We start from the raw sequence: 17,940 nt of genomic DNA on the forward strand, positions 1-17,940 counted from the left end.
ATGGATCTCTTTGTTTGCCTGTGCCCTGTGCGTTTCAGGATAACATTAAAATTGATTTTGCCGCAGGGGATCCAAAAACTGTCCAAAGGAGTCCCTCACCCGTACGCGTTTCCTTGAACCTGGATTCCCACTTGGGATTTGATTCTGGCCCTCATCTTGTGCCTCGGTCTAGCAGAGTTTCTGCAACACAGCAACATTTATATTTCAGCGGCTGAATATGAATTATGCACAATAAGCAGTGAGAAGGAATTTAATGATGCCTCGCTGGTACAGCCTGCCTCAACAAACGAAGAGTGATTCCCCCTGTCTTAGCTGCGGGGATGGAGGTGCTGATTTGAACAAATCTTTGACCTCATCCTTCTTGTTGCTTAAGGTTTACAGTCAATGCACAGGTTTGGAGAGAGAGATGGGACTGGGGGTAGCTCACCCTGTCAGAATATTGATCCACTCTGACATCTAATGTAATGATTCTTTGTCAGTAAAGAAATGACTCGACAGGCTGAATTTGGGTGGTATCACCAGTGACTTTTAATTAAGACTCCTCTGCCATCTCCTTTTGACCTCGTCATCTATAACACACAGCAGCCAGTGAGAGTTGATGTTTTGTCATTGAAAGAGCGAACACTTCTTCCACAAAAGCAGATGATGAGTTATCCTCTGTCGCTCAGTATAACCTTGATTTGCTGAAGGTAAAACTCCTGCCATGAATGAAAATAGTATTTTGTAACAACAGCATTTTAAGCATCTTCTTCCATGCACGGGACAGTTTGTTCTACGAGTCTCACAGAGCTCAGCACTTGAACTTCTAATTCTGATAAACAGCGGAGACACTTCTTGCGCTTCTTTCACGAATATTTGATGTAAGCCTCCTCCAAAAAATGAGACATTTAAACATACATGCACACGGATTCACACTTACATTGCTAACAGCAGTGGTTTCCAGAGACAAAAAAAGTGAAATATTTACTAAATACATCTGATTAATGGGATAATCTGTCCTATTTTACAACCTATTGTAAAATGATTTCTGCATTCTTTTACTGATTTCCATTCAAAGTGAAAGGAAATGTCATTACAATCAAAGTCCATTGTAATTTGGGACAGCGGGGAAATGGGTTCGCATTTTGTATCAAGCTCATTAAAAGATATCAGGAATGGTGCGCTTTAACATACATTCTATGTGATGTTCTCTCTCTGATGTACTATTGTATAACTATTAATATTTTTACATTTTTAACACTCTGAAGGTTTTCTTTTTTCTGGCCTTATTATGTTCAGTGTATTCATTTGAAGTATTAAGCCACATAAACTAATAAAAAAAGAAATGGTGTCTGGTTCATTGAGAGGTCGTGTTTTTTCATCTTTGGAGGATAATATTTTATTCATAGTTGTTACATTAAAAGAAATTAAAAAAGCAGTATTTCTACATAAACAACTGTTGACTCTTGGTATTAGTGATGATGACTATACCTATGTGCACTGCAAATGGATATTCATGGGGTTTGACTCTGAGCCACATCACATTCTTCAGAATTAGAAGCTCACTGCCTGCGAGTCAGTGTTAAAATAGGAAGGTGAAAGGCTGTGTTGGCTGTGTGTTTGGGATGTGTGTTTATTTTCCCTATGGTGCTACATAGTTAATAGTTATTAATTTCTGTATCGTGACATGGAAGGCTATTATTACAGTATATTTATTAACCATTTCCCACAGGGTGAAAACAAGTCTTTTTTCTGGTGCATGTACACATGATGTGACACACATAATAACACCATTGTCCTTGGTAGCCCAGGTAGCCACCGCCATCAAGTTGTTTTCTTTTGCTACCTTTCAAAAAATGGGTCAGGAAATAAAGTACATTTTAAGGTGCGATATTGAAGGGTTCTTTATTTTTTAGAAGCTGAAATGGTTTTCAAAATGTTTTAGTTTGTCTGCTCTTGGCCGCAGGCTTCCATTTGAGTCTAGTCACAACACTGTAAATGCCTTTGGACATTTACTCATAGCGATGAGCTATATTCAGCTCACTGTTGACGGACTTACTCTAAATGATTTTATTTCTCATTGTAAGGGCATTTTCTCTTTGTTATATATTCCTTTTTGCATATCAGGCAAACAACAAACGGTGTTTATGCACAGAGGATTTTAACCTTGTAGCCTATGCACGGAAAAAAAACCCAAAACATCCTGCTGAAGCAGATCAATGAAAGCTATGCATATGCACAATAATTGCAAGGTATGCTTACTGTAATAATATAAAAGAGTCTGGTCTGTTTTCCACATATTTCATAACAAATAAATCTGCTCTAAGGGTGATTTCACTAGCTACGGATCACCACAGCTCATTCCTCCATATGTCCCTGCCTGCACTGCGTTGTCTTTTGCACTGTTATGGGACACAGTTGTTTCTGCAGCACAGTTCCAACTCTCACTATCTGTTATGATTTCTTCTACTGTCATTTCTATTCAATTAAATGATAAGCTTTTTTTTTCACTTTTCAAATGAAGGTAGTGTCCAAACTCTTTTCAGGAAGAGGGGTTATATTCTACTTCAATATGTGTGGTTTTTTTATAGGTAGAAAGATTTACCTTTAAACCTCCAAACTTCCTAGCTGCTTTTACCTGTGCTTTTACTTTGTGCCATTTCAGTTCTCTCAAGAAGTTTAATCAATAGGTTCGCAGAATCTTTGCATCTCCTGGGAATCCGCTTTTTTCTTGATTAAAAACACAGGCTTTGACAGCAACTCTTTGCTGTAAAATACACAAATTCCAGCAAATGGGCAATGGTAGTATTTGTTGAAAACATTAACATAGTGTTCTTGGTTTGACAGTACGGACAGCAGGTCAGGAATACCAACTTGCTTCTGTAATCTCAAGTAGGTTCATTAAACCTGTCTAAATCTTATTCTCAACTCAATGAGTCCAAGAAACACACAAACGGGAACAAGAGCTTGATCTTTTGGGATGTGTTGTTGGCATAGACTGCTATAAGTAGCTCAATTGATCAGCAGTTTCTGAAATACTCAGACCATCCCAGCTGGGAACAACAGTGCCACGCTCGATGTCTATTAAATCACAATTCTTCCCCATTCAGACACTCTGCTTGAAAATCAGCAGGTTGTTTCAAACCTTGTTTACATGCCTAAGTGCACCTGGTTGCTACAAAGTGACTGGCTCATGAGATATTTGCGTTAAAAAATATTTGAACACATGTACCTAATGAAGTAGCTAGTGGTTACTGTGTTTTTAAAGGCTGTATTCGTCTTTTCTGTTATTTAGCATGTTGGCAATGTCTGATGCCTTCATGATGCTAAAAACTTATATCTTATAATAACTTTATCTATAAACAAGCATGTTTTTCAGAAGAGCGAGAATGCTAGTTGGAGACTAATGGTGTTTTCATGCACTAACCATCTTTTTTCCCCCCATTTTAGTATTGCTCTTCAAGTGTTCTGCTTAGGAGTTGGATTGCTTGAGGCAAAAAATCTGACATGAGTTTGAGTCCTGCATCATTTATGCATTGTCAGCATTGGCATGCAGTAGCTGCAACAGATTCAGTCCAGTGAACAAACATATTGACGTGCTGCCACCATCTAAAAGATTGAATCAGAGTCATCATCGGCTTTATATTGTTCCAATAAAAATAATCACATTTTTATTTAAAGAGTATTTCACAACTCTCAGCATTGACAGAGACTAAACAACCAAGAAATAAAGCAAGAGTGGAAGTAACGCTACTAAGGAGAATTTTAACCGAGAATGAAAAAGGATAACAGACTAACAGTGATATGTTTTGAAAATTTTATATAATGCACAATACAGTTTTTTATTTGATTTGGTTAAGAGTTGATTGCTAATATCAAGATTGACAGGTGTTTCTGTTGTTTAATCAAAACTTCCTTACATAAGAATTTACTACAAGACTTTTTCACAGCTTTAAATTGCATTAATTTCAATGGCAAGTCCCAGTCAGTCTGATAATGAACCTACTGCATGTACGGGCAAAATCATTATACATTTTAAAAACGCATTAAGTCTGTTAAAGTTCACTTTTATGAGAGCAGAGAGCAGGAATGAAAAGTTTGAGTTGAAAAGAAAATGCATGAACATTTTGAATTAAGATGTAAAAAAGTCGTGGTTTAAGGTGGAGGAATAAATTGATCCTTAGTTCAACCATCTTGTCAGAGAAAAACTGAATGCTAGATGTGAAGTTTCTTCATCTCCCAAGGCCTCGAGTCATGATTCAGGCCCCATTTGCATTCAGAGCTCCGATGCTTTTACACAACCTAAGAAATATACCTGCCACATGCGGGGTCAAGCATACTCCTTCAAACACTATCTCCAGACTGACAGACTGCTACTGGAGAAGTGGATAGTTTATCATACGCCAACAATTAGGGGCTAGATTAGCGCTGATAGAAAATGTAAGCAGTTGTCATGACCACATGAGAGAGTGAGCGATCAAACAGGATGGAAAGATGCAGCTGTCAACCTCATTGTTCAACTTTGACTGGGGTTCAATTTAATATGGTGGGAAACCTATCTCCACATATTTATCTCTCATTTATATTTCATTAGTGCAAATCCACTAGGGATCAACTTACGTTTTGCCTGTATTTTCTCCCTACAATGTAGCTTCCCTTGTCTTCTTGTCCATCTTTATGCCAAAATGTTTTCAGAAAACTCCAGGGTACAATATGCTTCTATAAAATATTACATTTCTGACAATATTTCCACCTTATTTTTTTTCATGCTTAGATATATAATATGTTTATGTTGCAAAATGTTTGGAAAAGAAACACATAAAATTTCTACCCCCCCCCCCCCACACACACACACACACACACACACAATACCCTCATTAGTGCTAGACAATGGGCCACTGGGTGTTGATTCCCTGTAGTGTGAAACTTTCTGCCTGTCTTAATTCTTGCTGTTAAGCAACACACTGACTTCTTTCTTCTACCTACGCAGACAATTCTTCTTCCACCCAAACACTGTGATCTGATTCCTTTAAGCTATTGTCTCTTTTTATGACTTAAAGTCAGACATACAGTACACAGTGTTCCTCGTCTTCTTCAAACTTTGCACACATTTAAATAATTTATTGCAAAAGGAAAAAAAAAACTGTTTATTCAATAAACCTTTTCTTCTGCACATACAACCAGAATGTTGGATTTACCAATACCTACTAAAATTTACAGCCATACATCAGACCTTAGAATTCATGGCACATTCAGTTTATGGACCCTTTTCTCCAGTTGTCTTGTTTCTGTAAATCTCCCTGCTTGGTGCAGGATTTACTGGACTCCTGTTAGCTGTAGCGGTCTTTCATGAGAATCAGTAAAAAAAAATGAGTGAGTGCGATTTTCTTATGGGAAGCCCATAAGCTGAAGTGTGGCACATATGAACAGAAGGAACACACATTAAATGTTATTCACAGCATTACATTAGGCAATATCCAAAATTGAAATGCAGGGTGAATCCCAAGCAAAGATCCACAGTGTGAGCTTAAACTCGCATGGTCGTGAACATTTGGGTTTTCATACAGGGAGTTGTCAGAGAGGCATATTTTAAGAAATTCACTTCAGAGGCGAGTTTAATTACTATGCAAGAGTGTGCATAAAGAGCTGTAGTGTAATGACAGTGTATGCGAATTGACCGTGTATAAACATGTGGAAGATAACAAGGATGCTTTTTAAAATTAAACACTTTAAATGTTTTAACTTTAAAAGGATTATAATTAGTGCCCTCAGTTTAACTGCACTTACTTTGAGGCACACTGGGATGTGGTGACCAGGTGCTGCACAGTAATCCCTGTCTAAAAACCTATGAGTATTCAGAGCATGATAATTTAAACTGCATGCATGGCTCGGCAAAACAGAACAAATAACCCCCCTTGTCACTTCTGCAAAATTTACCATGCGGGGCGAGAGATTAGCAGTCCTTGTGGTTGAGGCGTAAAGGGATCAATAAATCCATCATTTGAGTCTAAGAAGTCAGCTGGACATCATGAAGGACCTCTAATGTCAGGAGCCTATTAATTGGTTTGTTTATGGCGCTCCAATCACAACATACCACACCTCTCCCACAGAAAATTAATGATTACTGGCAAAAGGTTAATATCCACTCAGCTGAAAATGAATCAACACTGAATTAATGGGATCATTACCTACACGGATTGATAACAAAATTAGTCTTCTTTCAAAGCAGTGCTGTCTGGGATGCGGTGGTATTGATTTGAAAAATAATGCATCTGTTACTGAAGCCCTTGACCAGATGGCCTTCACTGAGCGATCCCTAATGCTGAAGGTTGCAGCCAATGAAAGAATGGTTTGGAGTAGAACGAAATGTCCTTCACATAAGATTTTTTCCCTCTCTCTTATGATTTCAAAATGAATAACCATGGATAACGATTGGAAAAAAAAAAGCATGGTGTTTAGCTTTATATTTAATGTTTGGAAGACAATATCATTCCTTCCTACATCTAAAAGTTGCAACATTATTGTTTTTGAGAAGACTCCAGGGTTTTTCTTTTGTGTTGTTTTTTTGTACCATCCTATTTTTTTGCTGTTTTAAAGAGCTAAACTATCAGCATATCCCACCAGTAGTGATTCATATGCGTGAAATAATGTCTCTGTGGAAAATGGCACTGGGTTAATAATTGGCAGGGAGTAAGACAGTACTTAGAGTAGACTCTGGAGATGGGTTGATTCATGTATCAATTCTTCATTTGAACAGCACTTCAAAGTAACACAGTCAAATTGAATCTGCAACAGAGCTGAAATTTTATGTTAGTTGCAGACTGTAGGATGAGGGTTTCTTTTTGCTTTTGTTTGTTTGTTTTTTTTAAGTATTGTATATCTAATTCTGATCTTCTTTTTTCTGTTGTGAGAAAATTCATTTTATTGTAACCATTTTTGTATTTTTGTAGTTATCTGTCATGGTCCGGGTCCTGTTCATTGTCCACACCTGCTACCAATCACCATGGCTGTGTATATATATATATAGTCATCGCCAGAATGTCTCCTAACCTTCGTTAGTGCAGCCTGTCAAGTCAAGTTAAGCTTAGAATTCCTGTATACTAAGTGTTTGTTTCCTGTGCTTGTAGAAACCCCTGGATCATCTACCACCTTTTCAGTTTCATGTTTCCCTGGCTGCTGGTCTTCTGATGAAATCACGGTCCCTGTTCATGCCACTGCCTCTCTGGATCTCTGGGCTCCCTGGATTCACTTCAAATGGACACTCACCCAGACCTCATCGTCAGTCCTTTTGCCCCGCACCTTTGCTTACTGGATTGCAAGTAAGACAGAGCAGCACATGCATATATTTACCAGTCTCTCAACCAGTACTCCACCTGACCCTTGTCTCCCTCTGTTAACAGTGACTAAGACCACCGAACCCTATGCCTTGATACCTGTGCTGAAAATCTTCTGCAGACCCTGCTGTTGGTTTTCAACTGCTGCCCCAGACTCTCACCCTAGCCACAGCTCATGTCTAAAATCCTGTTTCACACTACGTTACTACAGCTCCGTCTGAGTCTAGATACTGTGTCCACTCTTTGTTCTGGCTACACCACCCTGACTGTTATCCATATGGTGCTATACAGTTGTAATGTAATTGAATCTATCGGGCGAAAATGACCAATTAGTCTAAGGCTACTAGTTCCTAGTTCCTGTAAATGATTAGCAGTGGATTAGCAGTCACACAAACTTATATACCAATTAGCAACACCCTGGCAACTTTAGGTTGCCAACGAAAAAAACATGCGTATGCCCTGACCAGGTGGTGAGTGGTTGTTGGCAGTCACTAGACGATTGCCACAGTTCCAGACACCAACACAAATCCCTATCATAGTGACAACAGATATGCAATCTTTCTTTTAATTTTTAGATATAAACACAACGTCAACAAAAGACAGCTGAAGGTCAAAACAAACCCAAAGAGATTATTTTATTCTACTTCAAGAACAGGAATAGGTAAAACTTGAGATTTCAAATTTGACTGCTCATCACTGAAAATAATGTCCATATCTCTTCTGTAAACCGCTCCCCCATCTGCCCAGCCCATAGATTACTGAAAAACCTGAAAAACAATGACATAATTGAACTGTAATATTATTACTGAATTTAGCACAGAAATTCCTTACAAAATTGTGAAAACAAAAAATGTAATGTAATTGCAGTAACACGTTGTTTTGGAACCGCTTACATCCACTGTGAGCAGCATAAAACTAACCTGAAACAGAGAACGTTTGGCCCCAAAGTAAAATAATTGTCCCTTACCTGCAATCAACACATTCAATGCTAATTGAACAGTGTTTGCACACAAATTGACATCTTCCATGCAAACTACGACTGTGCAACCAAAGGAAATCCTAAAGATGTTTTACTTCTTTACCATAAATTTAACCTAATGACTCTGAGCAACTTCCACAAACCAGTGAATATTAATTTTTTCCATATCAACCTGTGGATTCTAGGGGGAGACTGACTCGTCTCTAGGCCTGCCCAACTGGGGCATTAGCAACAAATTTCACAGCAACCTCCAGCAACCACTCACCAACTGGTTGTATACTAAGTTTATACTAAGTGAGGCTACAGGGGGAATCACCAACCACTCTCTTGGTCTGTGTAAATGATGCATGGGCTATTTTGAAATTGATTCCACAAGTGTGTCAACCAGGAGGCTAAACTTTGTTTAAAATGATGTTTTTCAAAAGGGTGTACAGGTGGTTAATTAAGTATTTAATGTTAAAATATGAATCTATTTAATGATTAATAATAAATTAATAATTTCTCAATTATTTACTTGTAAGCCTATATTTCTAGTATTATTGTCCTTTATATAAATATACAATGAACAGTATATATGTATAAAAAAACAATAACATTCTTGTGTAAATATTAAAGTCAAACCAGCCTTCTAGTATCAAATTTAGCTACAAGCTTAAGCTTTTTACTTCTACGTACACTTATATACTTAAACATACTGGATTTCTTTTTCTACTTTATCTATATATTGGACTTGTTCCTTCCAAATAGTGTTCCATACCAACTCAAATGTTTGTCTGAAAAGCTGCACCAATAGGATCATTTAAAAATCCATTTCCTTTCCTGAATGACTCTAGTTATGCAAATGTTTCTCCCTGTTTTCAGTATTCATAAACTGTCTGCCGAGATCCAAATTTCTTAAGGGAAATCATCCCATTAGTGATTTCAGCACTCCCTCAAACCAAATAAGTGTTCAGTTTAGGAAAGAAGCGGCACTCACTACTAATCACACATCTTCTCAGTTTGCTTGTTAACACAAACATCACATTGTTAATGCTGCACTTGGTCTCTTTTTTTAAAACAAGTTGCTTCCAAATTTACTATTTTATAAAATTGATTTTTGCTTATTTGTCCTTTGGCTTGACAACAGCTTATCACATTCCTTCAGCCAACACTGCAGTCCTTATATTAATTAACACTAAAGCTTGGCTCCGGCATATAATACAGCTCAATCCAACTGTGACGTGGCTGCCTCATGCCTACTCTTATTGCCTTTTTTTTTTTTTTTTGCCTGTCCCGTTTGGCTCTTTTGCCATCAGAATTATTGTCTAAAGGCGAAGAAAGATGCCCAACGGATTTTCTTTACCAAATTGACCATCCCAGCTTTGCCGTAATGGTCCATTTGATTCACCTTTTATTCATTATTTTATTTTCACTTGCTGAATACGGGACAGACTTGACTGGGGGAAAGAAAAGGGAAAAAGAAAGAGGGAAAGAAAAACAGTTGAGAAGAGGGACGGGGGAGAAGGGCAAAAAACAAAAACCAACAGAATAAGCAGAAAAAAAAAAAAAATACATATATCGATCACCTGGATCACCTGTTGAGAAAGAAAAAAGAAAACAAGCAGAAGAAAACGAGAGTAATACAATAAACAACATCACAATGATATATGGGAATATGACAGTAAATACTAAATATTAAACATTATTGTGCAGCACGTAAGATCGACAGCACAGTGTGCATTGAGGTAGGAGCCAAAAAGGGTGTAGTTTGTGTGTGTGGTCACCCGTGTGTACACCTGTGAGCATGGACGCGCTTGTTTTCTTAAAAGGTTCCCTCATGTAATGATCTGCTAGAGGGTGTGGGGGGCCACTGCCCCGTCCTCCAGGGCATGAAGCAGGTATGGAGGAGATCAAAACCCCAGACATCCAGAGGCCCCCAGAACACAAGAGACCAAGGAAGACCAACAGAGGGGCAGCCGTGCCACTGTCCCAGAAAGAGCTGAGGAGAGTCCCAGATGAGGGGTCACCCAGCAGCCACGGAGCAGAAGCCAGGGGGGGTTGCAGTGACGTGCCCGTGAGCTCCGCCGGCAGCCAGCTGTGCCTGAGTGACCGAGCCCCAGGCCGAGAGGCCGGGGGCACCCCACCTCCGAAGTGGCCCAAGCGAGCCCCAGGCTCCAGGCCCCGATAAGCAGCCGCCAAGGAGTGAGCCGGTGTGTACCCGGACGCCCACCCCCGGACACAAAGAACCACCAACGCACCGATGTCTGAGGGAGTCCGCCCCCGGCAGGGGAAGTGGTGGGGGGAGATAGGCCTCCAAACCTTGGAGGGCCTGAGCTGTCCTCAGAGAGGTGGCGTCTGATACCCAACCTGACATATGGACACAGACATACAGGCACACACAGATACAAACATCCATTCCCACCCTCATGCTCTCATATGCACTTACTCCACACTCAACCAACGTGGAGACAGACATAAAGAGACGCTGTACACACAATCACACTCCCCAAGCGTACTCTACGAACCGGGTCTAGGTACCCTCGCCCCTGGAGGGGGGAACTGCACCCAGACCCAGGTTGTGTTACCCTTTTCCCTGCGGTGGGGAGAAGCAGACCGCCCCGACTCCGCAGCAGCAGGGAGGCCCCACATTCCGGACCCCATACTCTTATTGCCTATTGGGGGTTTATTTTTATTGTTATCAGAATAAAAATCAGTATGTAAATTATTTAGAAAGAAACAAATCTGTCAATTTTAGTATTGATTTGAATCTTTTTTTTGTCTTACTACCTGAACAACACAGTTTTACACCTGCTAAAATATTTTACCTAAAATTAATTTGGGGTATGCTTCAGGATAACTAGCCTTGTATGGAAAAGGATCTAAATTCATTAAGCCACAGACACACATTTGTATTAGCCATAGACATATGCATTTATTTTTTTTCCCCACACTTTCCACACAAACTGGACTTTAATACTGCTGCATATACTTCTTCTGTATGAAATGTCCTCAAATTCAAGTGACAGGGGATGTCTTTAAAAGAGCTTGTGAAGTTTTAGTGGAATGCCAGATTTCAAAATGATCCATTGCATTGGCCTAAAGTCCAGACATTCAGGTCTGTTCCTGCAGGGCTAGTCTCTACATTTTTGATCCTTCTTCTGATCTTCACTGAAATACATTTGGTACCAAGTAGATAAAGACAATGTGTGGCTTGTAAAGTAGCAGGAAAGACCAGAGTATCTGCAGAACACCTAGTATATATTGGGCCTGAAGCAGAAATATTTCAGTGTCACATATATTTAATTTCTTTTCATTTCTTCTGTTTACTGGCATGGCTTGATAATTTCTTGTTCAAAGTTGTCTTTAAAATGTTGTATGAATGAGTTGTTTTCTCCCCCCCCTCCCTATCAGTCATATAACTGCAGTCACCTGGCTCTCTCTGATTAGAATAGAAGTTGCTGCTCTGGGTCATGTCATCTTTTTACACTCTTGCTCATTGTTTATTTGAAACAACCACGCAACCAAAAATAAGTGTGTGTGTGTGTGTGTGTGTGTGTGTGTGTGTGTGTGTGTCTGAGTTAGGGCGTTGTTGTTGTTATTGTTATTGTGAGCATTAATAAATGATGGGTAGGGGAAAAACCACTGGGTTAATAGCATTCACTTGCAACTAGATTACTGTGCATTACCATAGCAGACTTTGGGAAGGCAATGTGATTTTCTGCCAATTTCATTAAACATACATTAATTATGTATGCCTAATTTACTGGTCTACAATATCAACATGTTTATCTGTCAGTGATTACTGTTTAATTGGTGATTAGATGATAACTGTGAGCTCTAATAGTGAATGGCATTTTTTGCTTTTGAAGTCGTCTCATCTGGACTTTTTACACAACACACAATACCTGCACTGAAAGGACAGTATCAATTAACAGAGCTCAGAAAGCTGAATTAATAACAAAACAACAGCACGATGGTAAAAATACTCTACTAGACTTCCTTGACTTTTAGATTCAATTACTTGTCAGTTTTTATTTTTGCTAAAGTGCTATGAATCAAAAATGTTTGTCGTTTTTTAACAATTTCTCCATCGTAAACATGAGAATTTGTAATAAAGTGGACAGTTGCAAAAAACAGAAGATGATTCATCTCTGAGTCATTGTAAAAATCATCACACAGGATTGCACGCAAGAGGAGGCAGACACAGAGAATGTGTTGGGGCAGCAGGGATTGAAAATCACCCATCACAGCACGGAGAGGAGAACGGGTTTTGAGTCAAGATTTATGAGAAGATGCTTTTTCTCCACTAAGGTGGTTAGGAGGAAGTTCCTGATTAGATGAAATGATTGGTCATAATTGCCAGCACTGATTCTGGTGTATGGATATGGCAGGAACTGTTGATCTCAGGATATTGGAACCATGTGTGATTGAACGCTCTTTCTGTAATAATTTTTGCTCTTTTGTTATTGTCTTAAAATGATTATTACAGCAACTTCAGAGCGAGCTTCAACACCAGCTTCGACTGAAATGGGTTGGAATATAATTTCTTCTCCACAATACAGGGCAACACCTTTATACATTTCAGATGGAAATGTGGATTATTGCTAAAGAAAGATATGTCATGTTTGAATTGCAGGTGCTGGTATGTTCGATTACTACTGCAAGGGTTGTTGTTGGCAACTGATTGTTCTCATTGTCTGACCCACCCCTTGCATCCATCTAAAGATATACACCATAGGTGTCAAACTCTGGCCCGCGGGCCAAATTTGGCCCGCAGCCTAATTACATTTGGCCCGTAGAGCCATACCAAATTACTATTAGAGCTGGCCTACTGGTATTATACAGCTAATATATATATATTGTTTAGTATTAAGCTTTGCTTGTTCCATATTCAGTTTTCCAGCAAAACTTATTTGAGTCCATAAGAAAAGATTCATTCTTATATCTGGAGGAAGATTTTTTTTTCAGTAAATATTAATGTTAGCCCGCGACTTTGTTCCAGTTTTGAATTTTGGCCCACTGTGTATTTGAGTTTGACACCCCTGATATACACTGTTTAAAAAAATACATGACTGTAGAGAATGGGAGAGGGATTTTGTGCAATCCTTACTTTAGTAATCAGATGCAGAATCAGGTTCAGATACATGGGTAGCATCTCAAATCAATGACTGCCTAAACCACACTTGGGACATTTCCATGCAAATAAAATTGCACTGCAGATGAATTATTTCGCTAAAAATGAATAAAAATTAACGTGATGTAAACTTCCATTTAATTTTCAGCAATTTTTTGTGGATCTTTTGCAGTTGCTAAAAAAAACCCTTTATTGCTTGTTGACAATTAGCAAACAAGTTGCTTAAAAAAAAGATTTTGAAACCTTTTCTAAAACTACATTTCCAAATGAATCTGTCCTTTACTAATGTGAATGTCAGTGGGCATTAAAATGAGCAATTTAAGAGACTACATTAGAGAGTTACTCAGAGTGGAGGAGTGCTAAGTTGTCAGAGTTGACACTATTGTGCCTCTTTACACAGCTGGTGATCATTCACTCAAATGAAGTGAAAAACCAATTAGTTGGTAGTAATGGAGACTTCTCTTCAAACATCCATGTTTCCGCAAGCAAACTATTAACACTGTATGTTTTTTTTTTTTCCAGACCGAGCTTATTTTCTGCACCCTTTCATTATGCTGTATATAATTGGTGCTCATAAAATAGAAAAGTGAATGCATACTTTCGCACTTTACCATGCACAGATTAAAGCCCTTCAGCCAAAAAGCAAACACACAAAAGGCTACTGTGAAAACATTTGTTGGTACGTCCAAGTGCTTTTTTCTTTCTCTTTTTTTTTTTTAATTCAAAGCACCGTTTCAACTTCCTGCCAGATTTTCAGTAATATCTGACAAATATGAATTTGTACCTCATTTCCGAAATGATGGCACTTAAGCAGTGACAGTTTGATGAGTAGGTGACGCTCATTTATCATCACAATCTTCTTTACTTGAAGCTGGAAACAGTGTGGAACCACATTAACACAGCATGACCCCCAGTGGGAGGAACACATGAAGGACAGCTTAGCATGTCTTTCATGCATGGTAAGCCTTGTCGGATGTATCACAGTGCTCCTCCTGTACCTAAAACAAGCAAGAGACACAAAAAAAAAGGTGCACGTGTTTCTGTTAATGAGCAATTGGATCCAAGTTTTCACTTTGGAAAGGAATTCCCTTAAGTGTGCGATCCTGGAAATGCAAATGACAACACGGCTGCATATTCAAAGATGTAAAATGGAGTCGTCATCTGTCCTAATAACCCTGTAGGGTGCTTTCTGCAGATTTCTTTGAGTATCTGTACACTGAGTAGGAGGGACTGTCTGGCTTGGAAGTTGGATAATGCTTGTTCTTAAGCTTAGCAAAAATGTGAATAAATAAATGAAAAATGTGAATAAATAAATGATGATAAGGGCTTTTATTAACGGTGTGATTAGCATGTCTTGCTTGCAGTTCGCTTATCTTTATTCAGTGCCTCACCTTTGTGAAACAGCCAACACACTTCACAGCTTTGGAGAATGACATGTGTGAGGAGAGAGAAATAGATAGAAAGGAGGGGGGGGGGGGTAAAAGTGCAGAGACATTGTCAAGAAAACACCAAGGGATGGCTGCACAGAAAAGCCTCAAAGTGGAAGTTGTGACTCTGGGATAGTGAGACTCAGAGGTAAGTGTTCAGGCTTGGTGCTACAAAGGGCAGTATAGTGCTTACTTTGATTGAATCAATTGCTCTGTGTAAGTAGCTGCTGGTGCTGGCTTCCCCTGGGTGACAGAGAGGTCTACAGAGAGCGAACCAATCCAACCATCCATGGCAAGAGAACAGGGAAGATTAACAGAGCAATGCATCATAGCTGTAGCAACCAGTGATGTGTAGCAGACTGTATTTATTGACTCATTGGCTGTATTGATTGTCTCAATTGATGAAAAGTCCAGAGACAACAGACAGACGCACAGTAGATTATTCAAAAATCAGAAAATAATAAAGGAAAGATGATGGGTCATGTTGTTATTTCATTGTATGAGTAAATTAACATTTCACAGCAAAAGCCTGTCATATCTGATACAAGCATTCAATCAGTTAGCGCTGCTGATCATGTGATTAAGTGTTTGCTAGTAAAACGTCTAGTTACAGCACATTTGACTGGCATGAGTAATCCCATTCAAGTTAAGCACATACAGTAATGGCTTGGTAATTTACCTGGGCATGTATGTAGCTTTTCCTTGACAGCAAATTCTCTTTGACATTGACATTGTTCCAACAGCAGCAGCAGTTTATTTAACACGCCATTAATCTCTAACGACAGAAGACTGCATAGCAGCAGATGTTTGGTAACAAACTTCTGCTCGGTCCTCTGTTTTTCTTCACCCTCATTGACATGTATTACTGTGACAAGAGGAGGGTCACAAGGCAAGCAGGACCACAAAAGTCAACTGTTATTTTTGGGAATGCTTTGGCAGCACCAATTTTTTTTCTTCTGCCTAGATGCAGACTCGTTTGATGCACAAAGAGAAAACAGATTCATTTGTAATGCTATACCAAAACTACTCATAGTGCACCACACTGGTGCGCATGGTCGTCAGTATGCTAATGTTAAACTGAGCAGTGAAACAATCCAATTATTGAATGATGGCCACTGTACATTTTCTTTCATATGTATGCAATTAATGAGTGCAGATCAACCATAACAGTGACACAGAGTAAATTAACACTTTGGTAAACTTAAAAGGATTGTCTCCACTCAGATATAGACAACTGAAAAGATGAGCACATGTCAAAGGATTATAGTTCTATGTCTATCATGTCCTCTTTTCTCTCTCTCCTATAAAGCAGCAGAACTCTTTTAAAAGAAATAATACAGAACGCTTCATGGCATTAGCCGTTGAAATAGAATATCTTTTTGTACTGAATGCTGGTGAGTGGGTGTGAGGGCAACAAACTGCAGGAAAGTAAAGGGAGAAGAAACAGGCAGAGTTTACCCTTAGGGCTCATGAGGTAAGGACACTTAACTCATCGCATGCATTGCCATAGTCAACATGATTTTTTTTTTATATCAGTTCTATGCTTTAAACCCAAAAGGAATAAATCATCTCATTTACACAAATATAAATATATTTTATGTTTAGTATATACAATAATGATTTGCCATCATCAAGAAAAAGCATGTCAGTAAACTCTTGCTAATGGGTACAGACACTGCAAAGACAGCCATGATTGATTGGCGTGCTCAAGCACTCTCTGAAGATGAAGCCGGACAAGATTAGTTTTAGTGAGAAGGCTGGTGGTGTGGCTGAGACGTGCCATGCTAGTCCTGAGAGCTACGAGTTTCACTGTCCTCCTCCAGCTCCCATTCAAAGTTCTGACCAGTCATTTGGTAGAACATCATGTTAAAGGGCTTGTAGAACTTGTGCAGCCGCCGAATCACATCTGGGTCAATTTTAGGATGAGTTCTCCCTTTAGACTTGCCAAGGCATCTGGGAGTGCTGCTGTCCTCTGGCTTCTTTAGACATGGAAATCCTTTTGTTTTATTAAAGTAAAAGTGTTTGTCTGTGACAATCCGCTTCAGTCCCAAGAAGTCCTGCACTTTGGCCATCTCACCAGCAGGATCCACAATGAGCCTCTCTCCACTGACAAAGTGCATTTGGGAGAGTGGGAAATACTGCATCCAGCTCTCCAGGTGAAGCGCATATATTCCTATACGCAACGCACTCCACGAGGCATCTATAAGACCCAGCGTCCGGTTCTTAAAAGCCAGAACCTCAAAGGTGGGGATATCGGGTTTCTTGGACAAAGTCTGTGTATAGTCTGAAATGGCTCTAGTGACAGGATTACGCACGACAATAATAAGCTTGATGTCTCTTGCCATGGAGTGGATGCGCTTGGGGGCATGGTTAGTCACAAAGTAGCTTGGTGTCTTTTCCATGGTGATCTGCCCCTCCAGCGTTGAAGGCATCAGGTCTCTGGGAACAGAAACAGCAGAGGGGAAAAAAAAAAACAGCTTAGCATGGTATTACCCTCAACACCTCTTCCAGTGAAAATAACATACCCAAGGACAAGGTGCAAGCAAATCTGGTACATTTACTAAGCAGTGCATTATTTGAAATTACAAGAGAAAATAACCGTTATTATCACTGGACATTATGTTGTGAGGAGAAACATACAGCTAATTACATCCATAGAGTAATATGCAAGAGATAAAAGAAGGAAGATGAAACAGCAGGAAAGCAAGTATGCTCATTGCTTAATTGACTCCATCTGTGTTACTCCAGGAGCTGTTTTGGAACTTTAATAATGAGTTCACTGCATATCATTAATACTGGGGTGCCTGGGGTATTGTTTTGTCATACATTTATTATGCATGCTAGGCTCACACTCTGTGCAGGCAGTTTTATTTCTAATGCACATGCACTTCCCTGGCAGGAGAAGATTGGAATGGGCGCAGGCAGCTCTTTTCTTTTGCTCTTTCTGCTGCATTTAAGGTTAGGGGCCAATCATTTAAAGCAGCAGTGATTAATTATCAGATTCAAGGAGATAATTTGCAGTACAGTTGAAATGTCCCAGAGTTGATGAATTAATCCAGGGAGTCGCAGGAAGCCATGTGCCATTGCCACCAATATTATGAGTTTCAT

General features: G+C 39.3%; 1 protein-coding gene across 1 annotated transcript in view; it reads right to left on the reverse strand.

Annotated features, from left to right (window-relative positions):
* Positions 1-12,997: 12,997 nt before the first annotated feature.
* hs3st4 (heparan sulfate (glucosamine) 3-O-sulfotransferase 4) overlaps positions 12,998-17,940 on the reverse strand; it is an 89,468-nt gene continuing 84,525 nt past the window's right edge. Inside the window, exon 2 of the mRNA XM_085156630.1 lies at positions 12,998-17,271. Within this exon, the coding sequence (XP_085012756.1) occupies positions 16,617-17,271 (655 nt within the window). The 3' untranslated portion in view covers positions 12,998-16,616. The remainder of the gene's footprint in view (positions 17,272-17,940) is intronic.

Source organism: Neolamprologus multifasciatus, chromosome 4, assembly GCF_963576455.1.
Source record: "Neolamprologus multifasciatus chromosome 4, fNeoMul1.2, whole genome shotgun sequence".
In the NCBI taxonomy this organism is placed as follows: Eukaryota; Metazoa; Chordata; class Actinopteri; order Cichliformes; family Cichlidae; genus Neolamprologus; species Neolamprologus multifasciatus.